This window comes from Acanthochromis polyacanthus, chromosome 5, assembly GCF_021347895.1.
Source record: "Acanthochromis polyacanthus isolate Apoly-LR-REF ecotype Palm Island chromosome 5, KAUST_Apoly_ChrSc, whole genome shotgun sequence".
In the NCBI taxonomy this organism is placed as follows: Eukaryota; Metazoa; Chordata; class Actinopteri; family Pomacentridae; genus Acanthochromis; species Acanthochromis polyacanthus.
In genome coordinates this window covers 40,867,128-40,887,473 of record NC_067117.1, presented here as the reverse complement: position 1 = coordinate 40,887,473, position 20,346 = coordinate 40,867,128, and the positions used below count along the sequence as shown (strand labels likewise).

Below are 20,346 nucleotides of genomic sequence, written 5' to 3'. Positions count from 1 at the left end.
TTTCCATTTCAGCAGGTCGATCTGCAGCCAGGCGGCATGGCGGTTGGTGTAACCGTCCAATCAGAGAGATGCTGTAGGTTTAATATCTCCATCTTGAAGTGGGGAAAGCCTGTACCTGTCATCTTTAAAGTGCTTCTTATCCATCACACAGTGACATCAGAGATGCTTCAAATTCTTGGAAAGACATCACAAGATGTTAGCAGATGTGTTTGTATCATTAATGGCAGTTTATCGTAACACACTGATTCATATCGTATATGATATATCAGCGACAAAATAAAATCATGGCACCCACATAGTAACCGCATTGTAACACCACAGCAACCATCAGCTGCATAGCAGCCCCATAACAAGACCAAAACAAAATCTGAAGAACCACACAACAAAACTCTGGCAATCATATGACAACGACATAGCAAAACCTTAACAACACAGAACGAAACCATAAAAAACACACAGCAATGACCATAGTAACTACATAGAAGCTGCATAGAAACTGCATAGCAACCGCATCCCAAAGCCCTAACCACCACATAGCAACTGCAAGACAAAAACATAGCAACCGCATAGCAAAACCCTGGGATCCAAATTACAAAGCCATGGAAACCACACAGCAAAACTCCAGCAACTATATAGCAACTGCATAACAAAATCACAGCAACCACATGATGACCATGACACACAACCATAGACGCCGCACAGCAACTGCATAGCAACCACAAAACAAGACCACAAGACCACAGAGCAACTGTGTAACCACTTAACAAAACCATAGCAACCGCACAGCAATCACGCAGCAAAACCATAGCAACCATGTAAAAAAAAAGTAACCACAGCACATAACAAAACCACAGAAACCACGTAGGACCCACTTTGTAAAACCATAGCCACCATTTATCAACCACAAAATGAAACCATGGCAACCACATCGTAAAACCATGGCAACCACAGAACAAAACCATAAAAACCACACAGCAACCACACAACAAAGTGATAGTAACTACATAGAAACTGCCTATTTAAAACCAGAACGTCCGCATAGTTAAACTAGAATAAGCATTTATTAACCACAAAACAAAACCACAGAAACAAAGCAGGTACCCAGCAACCAGTTAGGATTCAGCAAAAGTGGAACCCATATGCAGCTCAGACTCAGGAGAAGGTTCCAAAGTTTTAGACGGTATGTGTGATGTGAAGGATGGCAGCTGGAGGCAAAGAGCCGGAGTGGTGCTGGAGGTTGAAGGAGGTGAGCACATGGTGGCTGACCAGGTGAAGGAAATGCTGGCTGGGCTGTAGGAGAGTAAGCAGGCAGGCTGAGGGCTGAGAGAGGCTGAAGAGGGAGAGTCTGATCCACAAGGAAACATGGTTAGTCAAAAGGTAATTCAGTCAGAACGAAAACAGGACCAGAAACACTGGCTTAAGAGTGACAGCTACCTCTGGGTCATGGACAGAGTGATGACTGGGCGACCAGCCGGGTGGATGTTCTGATGGAGCGGATGAGTTGATGGGAAGCAGGTGTGCCAGGTGAAAACCCCCACTGATGATTTAGTAATGAGCTGTGAATGCTCTGCAGGTCTGGCCAGTGCTGCAGCGCTCTCTCACACTGAGTCTCTGCCCTTCAAATGTCTGCCTGTCTCTGCTGTTGGTTTGGATTATGAGTTATTGTCCGTTTTTTTTATCCCACTTTGAGCATTTCTCAAGTCTTTTCCAGTCGTCTCTCGCATTATTACCACTGTCAGTCCTTGGGCAGATTTAAATCTGAACATTCGCCTCCATGTTCTTCGTCTCTCTTTGTCCCCATCTTGCTTTTGCTTCAGTACTCTCTCTGCTGTCGTCCTTCATAAAGTGTGATTGTTCTGGTGTCAGAATGACTCATGAATGTTTTCCACACGACAAAGTCAGATCCTCACTTTCCTCTCTGCAAAACTCGATGTAACCACCTGCTGGTCGAAAGGTGAGAACGTCTGTGCCAGAAGCTCTAATTAAAGTAAAAGGAGACACATCAGGTGAGTGTGACTCATCTGTGAGCTTCAGTTGTGAGTTCAGAGCATCATTTACATCAGGGGTGTCAAATCTGCGACCCACAGGCCAAAAGCGGTCCTCCACAGGGTCCAATCCGGTCCTCCAAGTGTAAAAATTACAGAGAAGACATTAACTCAGATTGTAAATTAGTAATAACTATAAAATGAAAATAATTTCTTGACCATGACAATTTGTTTTGAAAAACTAAAATAAAATACTAGATTGTTTTGTCATTTTGTGTCTCATTTTTGTAATATTTTGTCCTGTTTTTGTTGTTTTTTGTCTTTTTTTGGACTTTTGTTGTTTATCTCACGTTTTTGTTACCGTTTCCTTTTTGTCTCACTTGTGTTTTTTGTCTCGTTTATTTGTTGTTGTGTTTTGTGTATTGCTTTTGCCGTTTCTGCCTCTATTTCTGATTCTAACACCCTGTCTTCACACTGTATGCCATTTTCCTCCTCTTTAACTATCCCGCTACCTGTGGTGTCCACTACGATATTTACCTCTCAGCTCACCTGGACAGATAAAAACAACTTGAGATAGCTGCCAAATAAATTAATACATAACAGCTTATTGAGCTTAAAGTAATGAGGGGTAGAAATAAAAAATCTAACAGTATGACAGACAGAATAAGGAGGATGCAGCAGTAAATTAAATAACCTAAAACAAGATGATTTAGGGCACTTTTTTTGAACAAATAGATGGTTGGAGGGGCTTTAACCTTATCGTTTGCCGATAAATGTGGCATTTTCCTACAAAATTCAGCACTAAACAACACAATAACTAAACAACACGGAGCAGAATGCAAACTCAGAGGCTTTTATTAGCGTATTTTGGCATGAGATCAATCAGTTCAATTTTAATAACAAACCAAAGAAAAACAATTGTAAATAACTTTATTTTTATTATAACTTTTATTTTCAATATATTCCCAAGAGAAATGCAAAAAAAAAAAAAAAATTCTTACATTAATAAACCATAACTAGAGGATGCAGCTGAATGAAATGAGAATCTAAACAGACTGCTGCTTCAGAAGCTGTGATCTTTCATTAAATGGACTCCTGTGGACTCAGATCCACCCTGCAGCCCATCCAAACGTCACCTCACTGCTTCACAACAATGAAGCTCACCAACGTTTAGATGTCAAAATATGAGTTTATGGTCAGTATCTATCTCCTTCTTCAACACTAGTCCAAAATGACATCGATGACATCTTTTATTTCAAACTGATGTCTATTTGACGGTTTCTTTTACATCAGGAACAAGGGTCTCCTGCAGAAGTTGTATATATGTTATGCAAAAGGAAAATCTGAAAACAAACTTCTCCAAACACGGAAAACTGGAACTTGTAAGTCACTAAACTGGATGAAACCCTCGAACAGGTGAAGACAGCTGCTATGAGCCAGAGGAAAGGACGTGGATGAGAGGAGCAAACAGGAGGAGCTGCTGGCTTCTACATGAACATGTCATCATAGCCGGGTGGAGGCATGTGGTCTGGATCAGGCCTGCAACAGAACACACAGACACACAGCACCGTCATTACTAACACATGCTGAATCTGTCACTGACCACTGCATTCTCTATGATCTGGTTGGCTGGACATCACTAAGCATTCATAGACAACAAAACTGCTCTATGCTCATCTATAAAGCTCTGCTGGACACCTCAGCACCTTCTCACTGTCACTCCTAGTAGCTACCATCAAACCTCCAAGTGGAAGCTTCTGAATGTTTCCCGGGTTCTAACACACTGTGGCTAAGCAGCATTCTCCCATCATGCACCTTGGTCATGGAATTCTTCAAAAAAAAAACTCTTAAACTGGAAACATTCATATCCATTAATGAGTCTAAGAATATAACGAAAAAGGAATGTGAATGTTTTTCTTGAGAGGTCATTTGAATAGCTGTCAATCTGTTTTATTGTTTATTGTGTGTATCATGTATCTGTTTTATAGAACTTCTGTAGGGCTGCTACCTTGGCCGGGTCTCTCTTATCTCTAATCTCAGTGGGACTTCCTGGTTAAATAAAGGAAGTAAATGAATTAATTACTGTCATACACCCATGTGCTGTCATTGTTTTTAATGGTATGGAGACAGAGTCTAGAAACTGTAATTTTACAGTAATTCACAGCAGCTATAAATAACATCCATACTACTTTGTTTCAGTAACACTAACCTCAGGGAGACACTGATGCTAGTGGTGAGAGAAGTGTTCAGATCCTTTACTTAAGAAAAAAGTAAAAATACAACAACGTAAAGGTACTCTGTATAGGTCAAAGTCCATCCATCCGTCATCTATACACTGCTTCATCCTCATCAGGGTCATGGGGGGTGGAGTCTATTACAGCTGACTGAGGCTGAAGACAGAGGACACCTGGACAGGTAACAGTCTGTCACAGGGCTACACATAGAGACAAACAATCACACTCACATTCACACCTACAGACAATTTAGAATCACCAGTTAACCTCAGCATGTTTCTGGACTGTGGGAGGAAGCTGGAGAACCTGGAGAAAAGCCACACATGTACAGGAGAACATGGAGACTCCATGCATGAAGATCCCAGTCCCAGGCTGGGATGTGAACCAGGGATCTTCTAGCTGTGAGGTGACAATGCTAACCACTGACATGGTCAAAGTCCTGCAGGAAAAATCCTACTTAATTCTACGATTTGGTCCCTCTAAGTGATAAAACATTAAATCTGTCATCATTGTTGCATCAGTGTGTCAGCAGCTTGTCACAGGTTTGAACCACTTTATATTCAGTTATTTATACAAACCAGTTTGTCCACAGCGGTGGCGCTGACGGAGAGAGGCGTGTGTGTGTGTGTGTGTGTGTGTGTGTGTGTGTGTGTGTGTGTGTGTGTGTGTGTGTGTGTGTGTGTGTGTGTGTGTGTCTCACCCTGGTCTGTGACGTCCGACGGGTCCAAACGGGTCGAATCGAGCTCCCGGGGGAACAGCTCCAGGAGGCAGAATGTCTGGGATGCCGCTAGACGGGTCAAAGCCAGAGCGAGGATACCCCGACCTCAGCGGGTCGACTATCATCCCACCAGTACGAGATCTGAGGGGAGAGAAGGTTCACGGAGAGGAGGGACAAGTAATGGGAGGCCGTTACAGTTTCATTGTTTAAAATAAAAAATCAAGGCAGCAAAGTATCAGAAAGAGATGATTAGTTTGAGGTTAATAAAACGATGGCTTGTGTTCGAGTACTTTTGAGTGTCATCATATTCTTATTATTAGTGGAAGTGACACTGCTAGTGAGGAATAAAGTGATAACAATAACCTGAAAACAAATTAAGGTGAATCAAAAGGGGTGAATTAAGGAGTTTAATACGATTTATGAAGTCTCTAAGCGAAGGAGACAAAAAAAGCTCCATCTGAGGTAAAATGATGTTCTGCTTCTGTCTGGTAATGTCTCTGATGTTTAAGGTTAAAGCGTCACATTCAGTGGTGGAATGAATCTGGACAGACGCCAGTAATCCACCGCTGCTGCTCTGTCACTACGTGTTCATCCCCAAATCCCAGATTAGAACAAAACCAGAGCCATGCTTAAATATACATCTGAAAATGATTTGAGGGATTTATGATGCAGGACGACATGGACTCACCCAAAGGGATCCAGATCTGCTCCTCCAACTGCAAACGGAGGAACCATGGGGTCGGGCCTGAAACACACCAACACATCTGTAAACAGAACATTTGTTTTTGTGCCTAAAAATCAACTTAAAGACTTTTTTTTTTTTTTTTACCACAGAGAAGACAATCAAGCAAAATTCAGGCTAAAACCAGTAACGAGTGACAGACATCATCACTTCTGAAGCTACAAACATGCATTAAATATCTGAATTAAAACCATTGTCATCACATCCTATGAGTATTTCTCATAATATATGGGGGACATGGGACACCTCTCCTTAATTCTTATTAAAAAGTCAGAGTTCAATGAAAAGACAAAGACCTCAAAGAAATGCAAAATAACTACAGAAACTTTGAAAATGACCATAAAGAAATACAAAATGACTGCAAATGGACACAAAAGTAGCCCAAGACACGCATAACAAGCTCAGAGAGATGCAATACGACCCCAAGAGACATAAAACAAACACAAAGTGATGCAGAACGACCACAATGACACCAAAGATGACCACAACGAGACAAAAGAGCACAAAAAGAAAAAGATGCATATTGGCCACAAAGAAATGGTAAAATTACACTAAAGAGACACTAAACAACTCAAAAGGATGACAGAAAAGACTCAAAATAATCACAATGATGCACAAAGATGATCACAAACACGTGAAAATGAGCCAAAGAGACGTTTAATGACTTTAAAGAAACAAAAAGAATATCCAGAGACACAATGACCACAAAGAGAAACAATGTCATGAGATTTTATAGCTTAATGTGTGTTTTCTTTGATGAGCTCAGTTAATTCAGGTGTTTTCAGAAGGAGGAAGATCACAGAAGTCTAATTTTCTACAAGCCAGCTTCTACAGTTCAACATTACATGCTGCCTACTGTCCCATTAGAGAGTCTAATTGTTCTTTCCAACCTCTCTGCTCAATTCCCACATCTTTTATTACTCATTTCTTTGTTCCTTGTATCTGTTCTTCTGATTTTCTTTCCCTTTTCTTTATCTTTTCTCTCCTTCCTCTCAGATTTTGCTCTACTTCCTCTCCATCTGTCACTGTTTTCTCGTCCTTATCTCATCCTCTCTGCGTCTCTCCGGGGACGAGGAGGCGACGGCAGTGAGGTCGATAAAGTGCTGACATCACATCGCATCTCATCTGATCAGGTCACGGCTAAGAGGACCGGGGGGGGAGGTGTTTCTCCCACTTCAGAGGACAGTACTAACCCCTGACCACACATTCTCTACTTTGATGCTGTAGTTACAGACAGGCTGTGAGGCTGATCGACTTCTTGTTTCTTCAATTTAAAAAATATCTGATGTTGCAACATCTTAATAATTGATTTCGTTACATCACACAAATAATGCAGCATGAAAAGGCAGAAAAAAGTAATCCAAGCTCCTCAGGCATAGCATAGGCACTGAATTTATGTTATATTTTGTTTTTTCTGAGCAATTTCTGATAAAAAATTTCCTTCAGGATTAATAAAATTTCATCCTATCTTATAAGAAAGCAGCATCTGCCTCCTCTGCAGCATCTGTCCCCAGTAAAATGCACATGATTCGATTTGATTAGGTTGCCTTTAAATCATACATTCACAGGAATTTCCATAATGCTACATTATTAACCATCTCATTGGTACAATGTCAGCAAGAAATCGAAAACAAGAACACGAGTTTATTATGTGTTATAAGGGCTGGGGGTCAATAGATTATTGGTATTAAAATATTTAGCATTTTTCCACATTTTACAGATTCCTGATGAAAACTAAATTATTTGAATGTGCGCTACTTTGGCTCTGAGGCAGTCGACTCTTCTTTCTGCCACTCTGAGTCCCCACAGCACTGCTGATTACACATCAACACTGACGGATGAATGCTGAAAGCTGTCTTTAATTACATCCATCCATACATCGCTTAGACCTCATCAGGGTCATTGGGGGTGGAGTCTGTCCCAGCTGACTGAGGGTGAAGGTTCACCTGGACAGGTAACAGTCTATCACAGGGCTACACATAGAGACAAACAATCACACTCTCATTCACACCTACAGACAATTTAGAATCACCAGTTAATCTCAGCATTGTTTTTGGACTGTGGGAGGAAGCTGGAGAACCTGGAGAAAAGCCACACATGTACAGGAGAACATGGAGACTCCATGCAGAAAGATCCCAGATCTGGACACAAACCAGGGATCTCCTAGCTGCAAGGTGACAGTGCTAACCACTGATCACTGTGCAGACCCCTTTAATTACATGTAATATGCAAAACAAGAATAACCAAAGGCATTTCAGTGAAGTTTTGTGTTGGAGTTTGTATTATTGCACATTTTATTGCCGCGCTAGACAACCCACAGCAACGAATTTAATTCTCTGCCAGGGTGGGTCTAGTTACCCTCCATAAGGCTTGAGGCTGGATTCTCCTAAAACTGGCCGGACCAATCACCATGAAGTGTAGAGTCAGAAGGCGGGCGTAACTAAGTGACGACAGAGGCGTGACGATTCTGACAGAAACAACCGGTGCACAATAAACAGTTATCTTTCGACTCGGCTTTGGCCACAGCCCTTAAAGATTTGAAGCTAAAATTCAACTTGAAAGATAAACAAAGGACGGCACTGAAGTGTTTCATTGAGAAGAAAGACGTATTTGGACTTATGCCGACGGGATATGGCAAATCCTTAATATACCAGTTGGCTCTGCTGGTTGGGAAGCTAATGGGACTTAGCCACAATCCGCCGGCGCTCTAGGAACTACATCAGCCTATTCGTTGCGCTGATTGGTTGTATACCTACCCAATTGCTGCAGAGTGATTTGAAAGACAACCTTTAAGCCCGCCTCCCTCCCTGTCGAGCGGTCCTAGACCCTTGTGCCTTCAGAATTCAGAACATGGGTCTAGCGCGGCCAGGCTAGAACAATTATTGATCTCCTTGATGACTGAAAATCTGCATCAAAACATCTCATTCATCAACCCCATCATCAGTGACAAAGATTGATAACAATCCTTAAAGAGAACTAAATGACAGTTTTACAACTTAAATATCTGTTGCAATTAAAGCTGTCAGGCTTACTCTAAGTAACTCTAACTAACCCTAACCTGACTTTAACCTCTAAAACTAAATCTCACCTTTAACCTTCTGAGCCCAAAAACCCACTGGTAGATTTGAAAGACGTAACCTTTCCTCTGTAATAAACTGAGAATAGTTGGATTTTTACTCCACCAAGGAATGCGGCAGAGTTATGTGATGATTGGCGTACATGTGTCCGTCTGTCTGTCTGTTAGTAAGATTACTCAAAAACAGACAAATGGATTTGGATAAAATTTTCTGGTAAGGTCAGAAATGACACAAGGACCAAGTGATCAGATTCTGGCAGTGATGCAGCTTAAAGTCTGGATCCATGGATTTGTTAAAGGTTTCTGTATCATTGTGAGATACTGAGGACTTCCCAGGACTTATCCATCATAAATGATACAAGGAACAACTGATTAAATTGTGGGGGTGTCTCTGAGTCCCATCAATTCCCACCGTCACTACATACTTAGGTCACATGATTCAGTATCCATACATAGCGTACACATGCAGAACACACGCTCAGCACAAATGATACAAAGAGTGAGCAGAGTTGGCCGAGCACTGCGCTCTGAGTGCTTTTCTCATTAACTTTCTGACATTCTTTAAACTTATCATGTGTGATGTTCCTTCAGGTGGTACACTGAACCAAATCTAAGCCTAACCTGTGATATTTCTTCAAAATCACTTTAGTCTACATGTTCCATTTTTAAAACTACCAATAATAAGTCATTTGTTTTAGCTAGATCGTGTGAAAACAGAAAGGTCTGTGCTCTTTAGTGCAACCAGGAGGCCTTCAGGGACTCAGCTGTGGTTCAATGGTCGCATGACAATACTTCAGAGAGTATGCAGGAGCGGTGTTTACACCGAGCAGACAAGAGGCAAGAATGGAAACAAAATTTGAAATCCAAGTAGTAAATCCTCTATAGTATGTAAAATCATCATTTTTCCAATAGTGGTAAAATTTGTGTTCATATGCTGATGTGAGTGATCATCAGGAAGATTCAGCTTTCATTTCGATCTTTTCATGATTTATGGCATTATAACTTTGTTATACTTTACAAACTGTTTCAGCTTCAGGTCCTTCAGCTGCTCATCGGCATGCATCATTTCATCAGAACACACATCCAAATCTAAGCAGGAAACAGTGCTACTTTAATAAAATCACTTTATTCTAATGCCCCAATTAAAGGTAAACTAGATTCTGTACAAAGCTAAAAAATCTGCACTTATCCATAGACTGTATATGTGTATACACCTGACAGACCAACCATGAACTCGTTGGTGACTGACTATTCAGCTGAAGGCTTAGTGTTTTTGTTTTCTGTAATCAACAATCAAAGCATTTCAACTCTTATTATTTTTCATTTTCAGAATCCACCCCACTGTACTGTGTTATACAGACATCCCTGAGTTCTCTCTACATCCAGCCACGGTTGTTCTGTTTCCACAGAGGTGAAGGACTTAGATTGTAGTGAATAATGAGCCTACAGGGAGGAAACATGTGACAGGAGCAAAGAAAAAAAAAAGCCTGAAACTGTTTGGGTGCAGAGGGTAAATCTAACCTTCAACCAAATCTTCATTCTAATATCCACTGATTCAAGATGACAGCGTAAACACACACACACTTTATGTTTCCATCCCTTCTGAGGAAATCACACTGACTTACATTCTTTTCCTGGACACTTACTGAAATCTAAAACCATTTTTTTTCTAAAATGTGAAATATGTGTTGTGAAAACAGACTGATGTCCCCATAACGTGTCTAATTTAAGTGCAAACACGCACTGTAGCAGCCTGAGCTCTGGCCTCATTTACGAACAGCTGCTCTGTCTGGACTCAGCACATCCAGAGGGGTGTGTGTGTGTGTGTGTGTGTGTGTGTGTGTGTGTGTGTACTTGTTTCTGCTATTCCGGTGGGGACTTTGACCTGACTATTTGCTATAAAGGTGGGGACTTGTCTTACGGTGGGGACCTAAAATGAGGTCCCCACGGGTGGCAACACCGTTTTCTTGGCCATATCGTTGTTAATAAAAAATGTAAAAGTGCAAAAACGTTTGTTTAGGGTTAGGCATTGATTTGGTGATGGTTAAGGTTAGGGTTAGGAGTTAGATATGAATGGGAGTCAATGGTAAGTCCCCACCGGTATAGAAAAACAACGTGTGTGTGTGTGTGTGTGTGTGTGTGTGTGTGTGTGTGTGTGTGTGTCTGTCTGTCTGTCTGTCTGTCTGTGTATGCATCTGTGAACTAATTTGGGGTTTGATGGCATCAGAATCTTGAGGATTAAATCCTGGTTGCTGATTTATTTTCTTGGTTTGTGGATGGGGCCACAGCAGCTACTGACTAATTCATTGCGATTTGTCAGTTTTAACAAAAAAAAACATGTGAAAATGGTGAAATATGCCACTTAGTGTTCCTTAACTACAAGATGACGTCCTGAAATGTCCTGTTTTGTTCACAGCACAAAGACATTGAGTTTACTGTTACAGAGGAGTAAAAAGGAAAAGAAAAAGTTAGAAGTAATTAAAAAAAGAATAAAATTCACATTAAAAAGCTTGAATCTGATTTTTTTTCTACATTTTTCTTTAAATATTACTGAAAATAATTAATCATTTGTGAAAATATTTGAAGATGAATTCATTCTAGCTCCTCAGGCTGCAAACAAACCGTCTAATCCACCTGGACAGTCTATGGGAATCTGCACGTCTCACAGTGAGCTCAACTTTTACACCCGATTGGCTTTAGTTTAACGAGTTAATCATTTGTGATTGATAATCAGAGTTTATTCTGCATAGAGGAATTTTTAACACTCATCAAATAAGTTTATCCAACATTAAAGAAACATTACCTGTGCCAAAGGTTGAAGGTCATTAAGCATTACACACATTTTATTCATCCAGTGCTCAGGAAGAACTGAAAACATGAACAGATTTCTGTTCATAAGATAGCAGACTGGTGAATCATGTTCAGTCACACAGTAACTGACACTAGATCGGTCCAGACAGGAATTATTTGGACAGATGCTCTTTTTTTGTTGTTGTTTTTTGTTCTTCCTCACATTCACTCTGAAATAATCAACACTACATTATAATGCAGAGTCTCTGCTGTAATCTGAGTGAATTTACACCAGTATAGAAAGAACTGTGTGTGAGTTAAAACGATGTCCAAATGTTCAAAAGTAACTGGACACAAAATGTTTCTTAAAACTGCTTCTGAATGTAATGAAGACTACTGGAGACCCTAGATTTATGTTGAGCAGCTCTAAGAGCATCTAAAGAAAGATTCTCTCTCTTCTGTTAATCATCCATGTCTTCTGTTAGTCACAGAGACAAACATGCTCCGCTTTCCACATCTACCAGATTCTGCAGTTTGCATGAAGACAGTGAAGCAGTTAGGAAAGATAGAAATGCTGCAAAGAGCACTGAATGAATGAAAACGCATCAGTGGAGTCAGATTGAAGACTTTGAAATGATTTGATCCCTTCTTCCCCTTTTTTAAGTCTTTTTTATGCAGTCAAAACAGAAACTACAAAAACAGCAAACATGTTCTAAAAACTTCATATTAGTGATTTTGAGAATAAACTAATAAAACTAGTATCTGAACAAACAGTTTTTGGCTGCGTCATCACCCACCAGTGCGGCTGTGTTCCCTGACGAGGATGTCTGCCGGGGATCCGGAGGGGGTCGCTGTCATCTGCTCTTCTTCTCTGCTCATCCTCCTCCTCCTCCCTCCGACTCTTCCTCTGTCCTGCTGATCTGTCCTGGGAGGGCAGCAGCTGAGTCTTCACCTTCTCTGACAAACTGTCTGCACTCTTGAACACGCTGCAAACAAGAAAGAGCTCTTCATTTCATTCATCAGGACAGCGGATCTGTCAGACTGTTCTGTACTGTCTGATCAGCTTTAAATGCTGCACATAATCATTTTCAAAAGCACAACTAAACACATACAGCCAGCAGTTGCTGAGTTATTTCAGACTGGATTAAAGCAGTATGCATAGTCTTTAACACTAAATGACTTTAAAACCACATGAACTGGTTCTTCAGATTATTCCGTTTGATGAGGAAGAACAGGCTGAACACAGCGGTCTGCTCCCTGCTGATGGTCATCATCAGGACTTTAAACAATGATAACACACCAACCTGTCAAAGGTGTGCAGCTGGTCAGCATCCACGTGATCGCTGATGTTCACGGTCAAGTCTGACACCTGCTGCGTGCCTGAGTTCTTCAAACACAGAAACAAACATAGAAAACATGTTATTAATCACCTAAACACTAAACCGGCAGGTCTGCAGGGTAACGTGTGGAATCTGACCTGAACAAACAGGCTCATGTTTAAAGATGAGCATTAGCAACATGAACATTACTTGAACATCTTGTTTTTGCTGACCCCCAGTGGTCACTGCCAGCTCTCACTTTACTGCAGTGAGGTAGAAAAGGTGCTCTGTGGGTACAGGTGTGGCTTCCCTACAGGGCAGGGCGTCAAATTCATTCTAGTTCAGGTTCCACATTCAGTTCACTCACAGCACAATAACCTCTACATAACCACAACTCCAATTTCTCCTTTGTTTTAGTGCAAAAAAGTACATTCTGAAAATGTTCACATTTAAGAAATTATCTTTTTACAAAACCTCATGTAGAACCTGGAATTTGTTAAGAAAAATAATTCAGTTTGAAAAACATTCAGCCTCAGTTTATCATTTGTGCATTACAACCTACAGATTACAGTTTATCTGCAAAAAGACAAAACTTTTAGTTATCTGGAACTGAATGATATAGTATTCTACTTTATGATCAAAATGACAAAAGTCAGGCAAAAAAAGACAAAAAACAACAAAAACAAGACAAAAAATGGACAAGCGGCAAAAACTAAACAAAAAATGACAAAAGCGAGAAACAAAACAACAAAAAAAACACAAAATGACAAAAATGACACACAAAACAATGAATAAAGCAAAACGCAAAATGACAAAAATAAGACAAAAAGAATAAGCGAGACAAAATGGAAACACAAAACAACAAAAACCTGAGACAACAACAAAAGTCAGACAAAAAAAACAAACAAGACAAAATGTTAGAAAAATGTGATACAAAACAGAAGAATCTAGAATTCTACTTTATGATCAAAACAACTGTCATGGTGGAAAAATTATTTGAAATTTATAGTTTTACTGTAATTTTTACACTTTACAGAGGGGGCTGGATTGGACCCTCTGGCAGGCCGCTTTAGGCCCACGAGCCGCATGTTTGACACCTCTGCTATACGGGGATGTTTTGGACTGATTTGGACAATTTTTTTAACTCAGAGATGGATGAAATACATTCTTGTTATCCTGGTGGATATTTTATTCCTAAAGTTTATATCTACACAAAAATGGCCTTTTTCTAAGCCTCACATTTCTCATGTCAAATATCCTGTTTTGTGTAATCAAACCTCCATTTTATCTTTACAAAAAAAAGGTCAACACCAGAAACTTAAACAGAAAAACTTGCCAGATTTTCAACTGTCCAAAGGTCTTTGAACTACTCATCTGTGACACGTTGTCCCATCATAAAACATAATCTAAACTGAAGATCGTGACTCAAAATCACTTTACAATGGGTACGGAAAGTATTCAGACCCCTTGAAATTTTTCACTCTCTGTGTCATTGCAGCCATTTGCCAAAATCAAAAAAGTTCATTTTATTTCTCATTAATGTACACTCAGCACCCCATCTTGACAGGAAAAAAAGAGAAATGTAGAAATTTTTGCAAATGTATTAAAAAAGAAAAACTGAAATATCACATGGTCAGAAGTATTCAGACCCTTTGCAGCGACATTCATATTTAACTCACATGCTGTCCATTTCTTCTGATCCTTCTTGAGATGGTTCTGCTTCTTTATTGGAGTCCAGCTGTGTTTAATTAAACTGATTGGACTTGATTAGGAAAGGCACACACCTGTCTATATAAGACCTTACAGCTCACAGTGCATGTCAGAGCAAATGAGAATCATGAGGTGGAAGGAACTGCCCAAGGAGCTCAGACAGAATTGTGGCAAGGCACAGATCTGGCCAAGGTTACAAAGAATTTCTGCAGCACTCAAGGTTCCTCAGAGCACAGTGACCTCCATAATCCTCAAACGGAAGAAGTTTGGGACGACCACAACTCTTCCTAGACCCGGCCGTCCAGCCAAACTGAGCAATGGTGGGAGAAGAGCCTTGGTGAGAGAGGTAAAGAAGAACCCAAAGATCACTGTGGCTGAGCTCCAGAGATGCAGTCGGGAGATAGGAGAAAGTTCCACAAAGTCAACTATCACTGCAGCCCTCCACCAGTCGGGGCTTTATGGCAGAGTGGCCCGACGGAAGCCTCTCCTCAGTGCAAGACACATGAAAGCCTGCATAGAGTTTGAAAAAACACATGAAGGACTCCCAGACTATGAGAAATAAGATTCTCTGGTCTGATGAGACCAAGATTGAATTTTTGGTGTTAATTCTAAGCGGTATGTGTGGAGAAAAGCAGGCACTGCTCATCACCTGATCAATACAATCCCTACAGTGAAACATGGTGGTGGAGCATCATGTTGTGGGGGTGTTCTTCAGCTGCAGGGACAGGACGACTGGTTGCAACTGAAGGAAGGATGAATGTGGCCAAGTACAGAGATATCCTGGAGGAAAACCTCTTCCAGAGTGCTCAGGACCTCAGACTGGGCCAAAGGTTCACCTTTCAACAGGACAATGACCCTAAGCACACAGCTAAAATAACAAAGGAGTGGCTTCAGAACAACTCTGTGACCGTTCTTGACTGGCCCAGCCAGAGCCCTGACCTAAACCCAATTGAGCATCTCTGGAGAGACCTCAGAATGTCTGTCCACCAACGTTCACCATCCAACCTGACAGAACTGGAGAGGATCTGCAAGGAAGAATGGCAGAGGATCCCCAAATCCAGGTGTGAAAAATGTGTTGTGTCATTACCAAGAAGACTCATGGCTGTACTAGCTGAAAAGGCTGCTTCTACTCAATACTGAGCACAGGGTCTGAATACTTCTGACCATGTGATATTTCACTTTTTCTTTTTTAATAAGTTTGCAAAAATTTCTACATTTCTGGGGTTTTTTTCTGTCAAGATGGGGTGCTGAGTGTACATTAATGAGAAATAAAATGAACTTTTTTGATTTTGGCAAATGGCTGCAATGACACAGAGAGTGAAACATTTCAAGGGGTCTGAATACTTTCCGTACCCACTGTAATCCACAGAGTGTCCCTAAAGACTGGACACAGAGGAAACTTCATTAAGTAGCATTTATTTGCTACCACAGGTTAAATAAGGCTAATACATTAAACATATATTTGATTAATTATGTAATACAAAATAAATTCAATCTATTAAAAATATATATATTGAAAAAAATGTTGTTAAAAAATTCATTTATTGAGAATACGTGTTTTTGCCTCCATGCTCAGACTTTAGGGACACCACACATGCAAACCACTTTTTTAAATTAGATTTTTTTTTTTTTTTAAAAAAAGGCAAAAAATGCTGCAATCCACATTTTAGCTGAAGAGTCTTTAGTGACTCAGCAGCAACCAGCCGTCACGTAACAACAATCCAAAGACTTTTCATCTGAACTGCAGGCTGTGTTCCCATAGAGCAGATAGGAGACAAGCATGAAAACAAACTAAAACAGCTCAGCACTTAAATATCTACAGAATATGGAGTCACATTTTTCTGGAAAAACGTGACCCCCACACACACATTTTTGAGTCGTCTCTGCTTCTAGTTTATGTATCATGCCGCTTCCTGTTCTACTTTGGTCACATCTAAATTCAGGAAGTCAAGAAAACCAGGAAACACCGATTTCTGGTTATATCACAACTTGTAAATCATCACGTTTCAGATCCCTGAAAACGGTTTTTGGTTACCTTTGTGCAGGTAATGTGTCGACAGATTTTATGGATGTGTGTTTGCCATCTCCAACAGAGACTATATGACAGTAATTAGGCAGTTTTTCTGACTTATTAGTCTCCAAATTCAGCAATTAAGCCGTTCGTCTGCCAGCTCCAACAATAAGCGAAGAGCATCGACATACTGGGCTAAAACAAGCTGCTGGAGTTCAGAGGCAGAGGTTTACCTACCATCAGGTTGAAGATCAAGGTGGAGTCAACAGTAATGGCTTTGAGCAGTATCTGGTTGTCGGTGTCGGTGGCTTTGTACCGTAGACTGTAGAGCTCCTTGTTGCTGCTCCAGTCAGCAGGAAGGAGCTCTGACTTCTTATCACTGCTGCGAGGCTGAAGGATGGAAGAGGAGCAAGAAAGACACAGAAACAAAGAGGAAGATTCACCCAGATTAATAACACACTATGTCATTTATGAAGCAATCAACAAATAGAGTCATGGAAAAAATGAATAGACCACCCTCATTTTCTTCAATTTCTTGTTCATTTCAATGCCTGGTAACACTAAAGGTTTATTACCTGAAGAATACAATTAACACAACCAAAAATGCAGCTGATTGATTCCATCATACTTTATATCCTGTTTGACATGCTTCAGCTTCATTCTATTCCAGGGTATAGAAGAGGACATTTCATGTCATAAGCAGCACTGCACATGTAAAGGTCTAGAATGGTTTCCTGCTGACATTCAAGTCGTAGCACAGCTCAGAAGTTGTCAGCTCTCACATAATGCCTAAAACTAAAGATTATGTGAAGACACAAAGGCAGCCATCCTGGTACTGCTGGAAATTGGTTTGAATGAGAGACAGGAGGCAAAAAAACCCCAGAAGATCTCCATGACAATCTTCATTACACCAAGAAAAATCAATCCCAATATGTTTCTACCAAACTGCTAGCTGGTCAGGAAACATCTTTCTACCCACCAGATGACCGTCACTCATCCAGTTCTGCATTAGAAATCATCCTCAGACCTCCAGGGAACTTAAAAATGAGTCGGTACTGTTCAGAAATGTGACTTGTTTGGCAAGAACAGTTGGAAAGCAACTTGTTGAAGCTGGTCTGAAGTCACACAGGGCAGGAAGAAGCCCTTCATCAAGGAAAGGCAGAGGAAAGCCTGGTTACTCTTTGCTGGGATCACAAGGATTGGACTGTTGATGATTGGGCTAAGGTTCTCTTCAGGGATGAATCCAGTTTTCAGCTGATGTTCACTCCAGACAACTTACTGGTTAGGAGGAAGCCAAGAGAAGCTACAAACCAGACTGTCTGCCCCTACAGTAAAACATGGGGGTGGATCAGTGATCATCTGGGGTTGGTTCAGTCTGGGTGGAACAGGGAGAATGAACCAGGTCATGAACAGGACTACTCTGGAAAACAGTCTTCTTCCATCAGCTGGATAACTCTTTCCTGCCTCCAATGACTGGATTTTCCAACAAGACAAGGTCAGTTAAAGCCTGGATGGAGAAGCAGAACATTGGAACCATGCCTTGGTTGTTCAATCACCAGATCTAAATCTAAATGAAAACCTGTGGGAAACCATCAAACACAAAATGGAGAACCACAAACTCCAAAAAACAAAGCAGATTAGTTAGAATTAGTGCAACAGGAATGGTCTGCTGTGATCAGAAGCTGGTGGAGAGCATGCCAAGACGCATGGCTGCAGTCATCAGAAACAATGGTTATGAATCAGTACTAACTCCTGAGTGGATCATGTCACTAAAACAGACAGAAAAGAAAACATGGAATCCTAAAAGCTGTTTTCTATAGCTACTGATGGAAGAACTGAAGTGGTTTAGGTTAGTATCAAGAAAACCATGGAAAATGTCTGATATCAGCTCTGAAATTAAACTCTTATGAGATATTTTTGTTGGTATCATCACATTTGTCCAAAGCAATGCACCTTTGGTTGTACCAGGCATTAAAATGAACAAGAAATTGAAAAAAATAAAGGCGGTCTAATCATTTTTGCCATGACTGTATACACATATGCAAAACTATCCATCCTGCATAGTGAGTACTTTTACTTTTGGTACTTGAAGTACATTTTGATGTACAATATTTTTGCACTTTTATTCAAGTACACTTCTCCACTGTGTCAAGTAGTTCAGTACTTGTGCAGTATTGTGGTGGAACTGCGTTAGCCTGCTAAAGATGACATGACACTTTTTAGAGCTCGTCAGACCTCCATTTTAAATCAGCTTCTGTTTGATTCTGTAGTGAAACGACAGCTCTAAGGAGCAAAGCTAAAAGCCGTCTGTCAGACAGGTACAGTGGCTGGATAATGTCAGCTACACACAGGAGGTGATACTCTTACAGGAGGCCAATGCTAAGCTAAACGCAGCTACTAACAGGAACAGAGGTTCGTTGATAAAAACGACAGTTAAAGGTCTCATTGAGTAGAACGTGCCAAAATTATTTAAACAACCGAACCAAAAGGTTTGTCTGAAGAATAAAAAGAGGCTCTTTGATTCGGCATATATTTTATTTGAAAAACAGAAAGTTTTTAATTACAAATCGTATTCAGCATCTATTGATCCTTTGACTCTTTTCATATGAATCCACATTCCGTTAGTTTTGACTCGTAAACATATAAATTCCTTAAAATAATGAGCTGAATCCATCCAGGCTGACTAATGAGCAGGTTGTCGTTGAGCTGCTGTGTTGTTGTTTGCACCAGAGCTAACACAAGTCTAGCTAGCTGCTTTATCTCACCTCGTCTCCAGCTCCGACACATCTGTATCCGCTCTTTATCATCTCCCAGTGGACGAAGCACACCATGGCGTCCTGCGGGCAGCTGATGCTACCTGCGACACAGGTGTACAACACCTCTAAACCTGCCATCTCTCTTCAATACACCGACATCAACTCTGTTTCCAGTCAAGAAATGAAAACGAAAGTCCTGACAGGGGCTTTACTTCGTCAAGTTCTCGCCAACAGCAGGTATTTCCTGGGTACAAATTTCAGTATAAAAGCACCACATAACCGTTCCATTGAATTCTGAGCTAAATATTTACATAAGGGTCAATATATAATTGAGGGACTTTTGAAGTTCATAGGATATATCTTTTTTTAAATTAAAGGTTGCAAAAATACAGTTTTTTGTGTTTACTATGATTATGTTTTTACAAATTCCATAATTATTTGTTATGGAAACAATAACTTAATAAAAAAAATGACTGATAACACTAAAATGTCAACCCTGTTACAAAAAAAATCCTGAAATTTTATGACATGATCCATAATTACAGAAAATTAGTCCTGAATGACATGAAATTTGTCCTAAATGACTCGAAAATCATCCCAAAAACACAAAAATTATCCAAAATGACAAGAAAGAACCAAGCTGACATAAAACCTTATGAAAAAACAAGACAATTTTCCAGAATGATTCAAAATTTGTTCAAAATGATTAAAAAATTTTCCGGGTCAATATATAATTGAGGGACTTTGAAGTCCATGAGATATATCTTGCATACCTTTTTATTAAAAGTAAAAACAAATAATATTTTTTTATGTTCATTATGATCATATCTTTTCAAATTTCATAATTATTTGTTATGGAAACAATCACTTATTAAAAAAATAACTGGATATGACTAAAATGTCAACTAAATAACCGTCTGAATTTAATAACAACCACCTTCTAATTAGCTAAACAATAATAAAATGAGCTGATTCAGAAATAGCTTGGATTGTGTTCTTTTTATT

General features: G+C 40.1%; 1 protein-coding gene across 1 annotated transcript; it reads right to left on the bottom strand.

Moving 5' to 3' along the window:
• Positions 1-2,817: 2,817 nt before the first annotated feature.
• Positions 2,818-19,578, bottom strand: psmf1 (proteasome inhibitor subunit 1). The gene is made up of 7 exons (XM_022213869.2): positions 19,351-19,578; positions 16,823-16,975; positions 12,850-12,932; positions 12,343-12,531; positions 5,626-5,682; positions 4,920-5,078; positions 2,818-3,524 (listed from the first exon to the last, which is right to left on the bottom strand). Exons 1-7 carry the CDS (start codon positions 19,477-19,479, stop codon positions 3,473-3,475), a joined length of 822 nt encoding a protein of 273 aa, XP_022069561.2. The 5' UTR covers positions 19,480-19,578; the 3' UTR covers positions 2,818-3,472.
• Between the last annotated feature and the right edge of the window lie 768 nt (positions 19,579-20,346).

Excerpts from the sequence above, each read along its gene's own strand:
- psmf1 (XM_022213869.2), bottom strand. The coding sequence starts at position 19,479 with ATGGCAGGTTTAGAGGTGTTGTACACCTGTGTCGCAGGTAGCATCAGC. Across the intron at positions 16,976-19,350 it reads GTGTCGGAGCTGGAGACGAG|CCTCGCAGCAGTGATAAGAA; the intron begins GTGAGATAAAGC and ends TCCATCCTTCAG. Across the intron at positions 5,079-5,625 it reads GCAGATCTGGATCCCTTTGG|ATCTCGTACTGGTGGGATGA; the intron begins GTGAGTCCATGT and ends CTCTCCCCTCAG.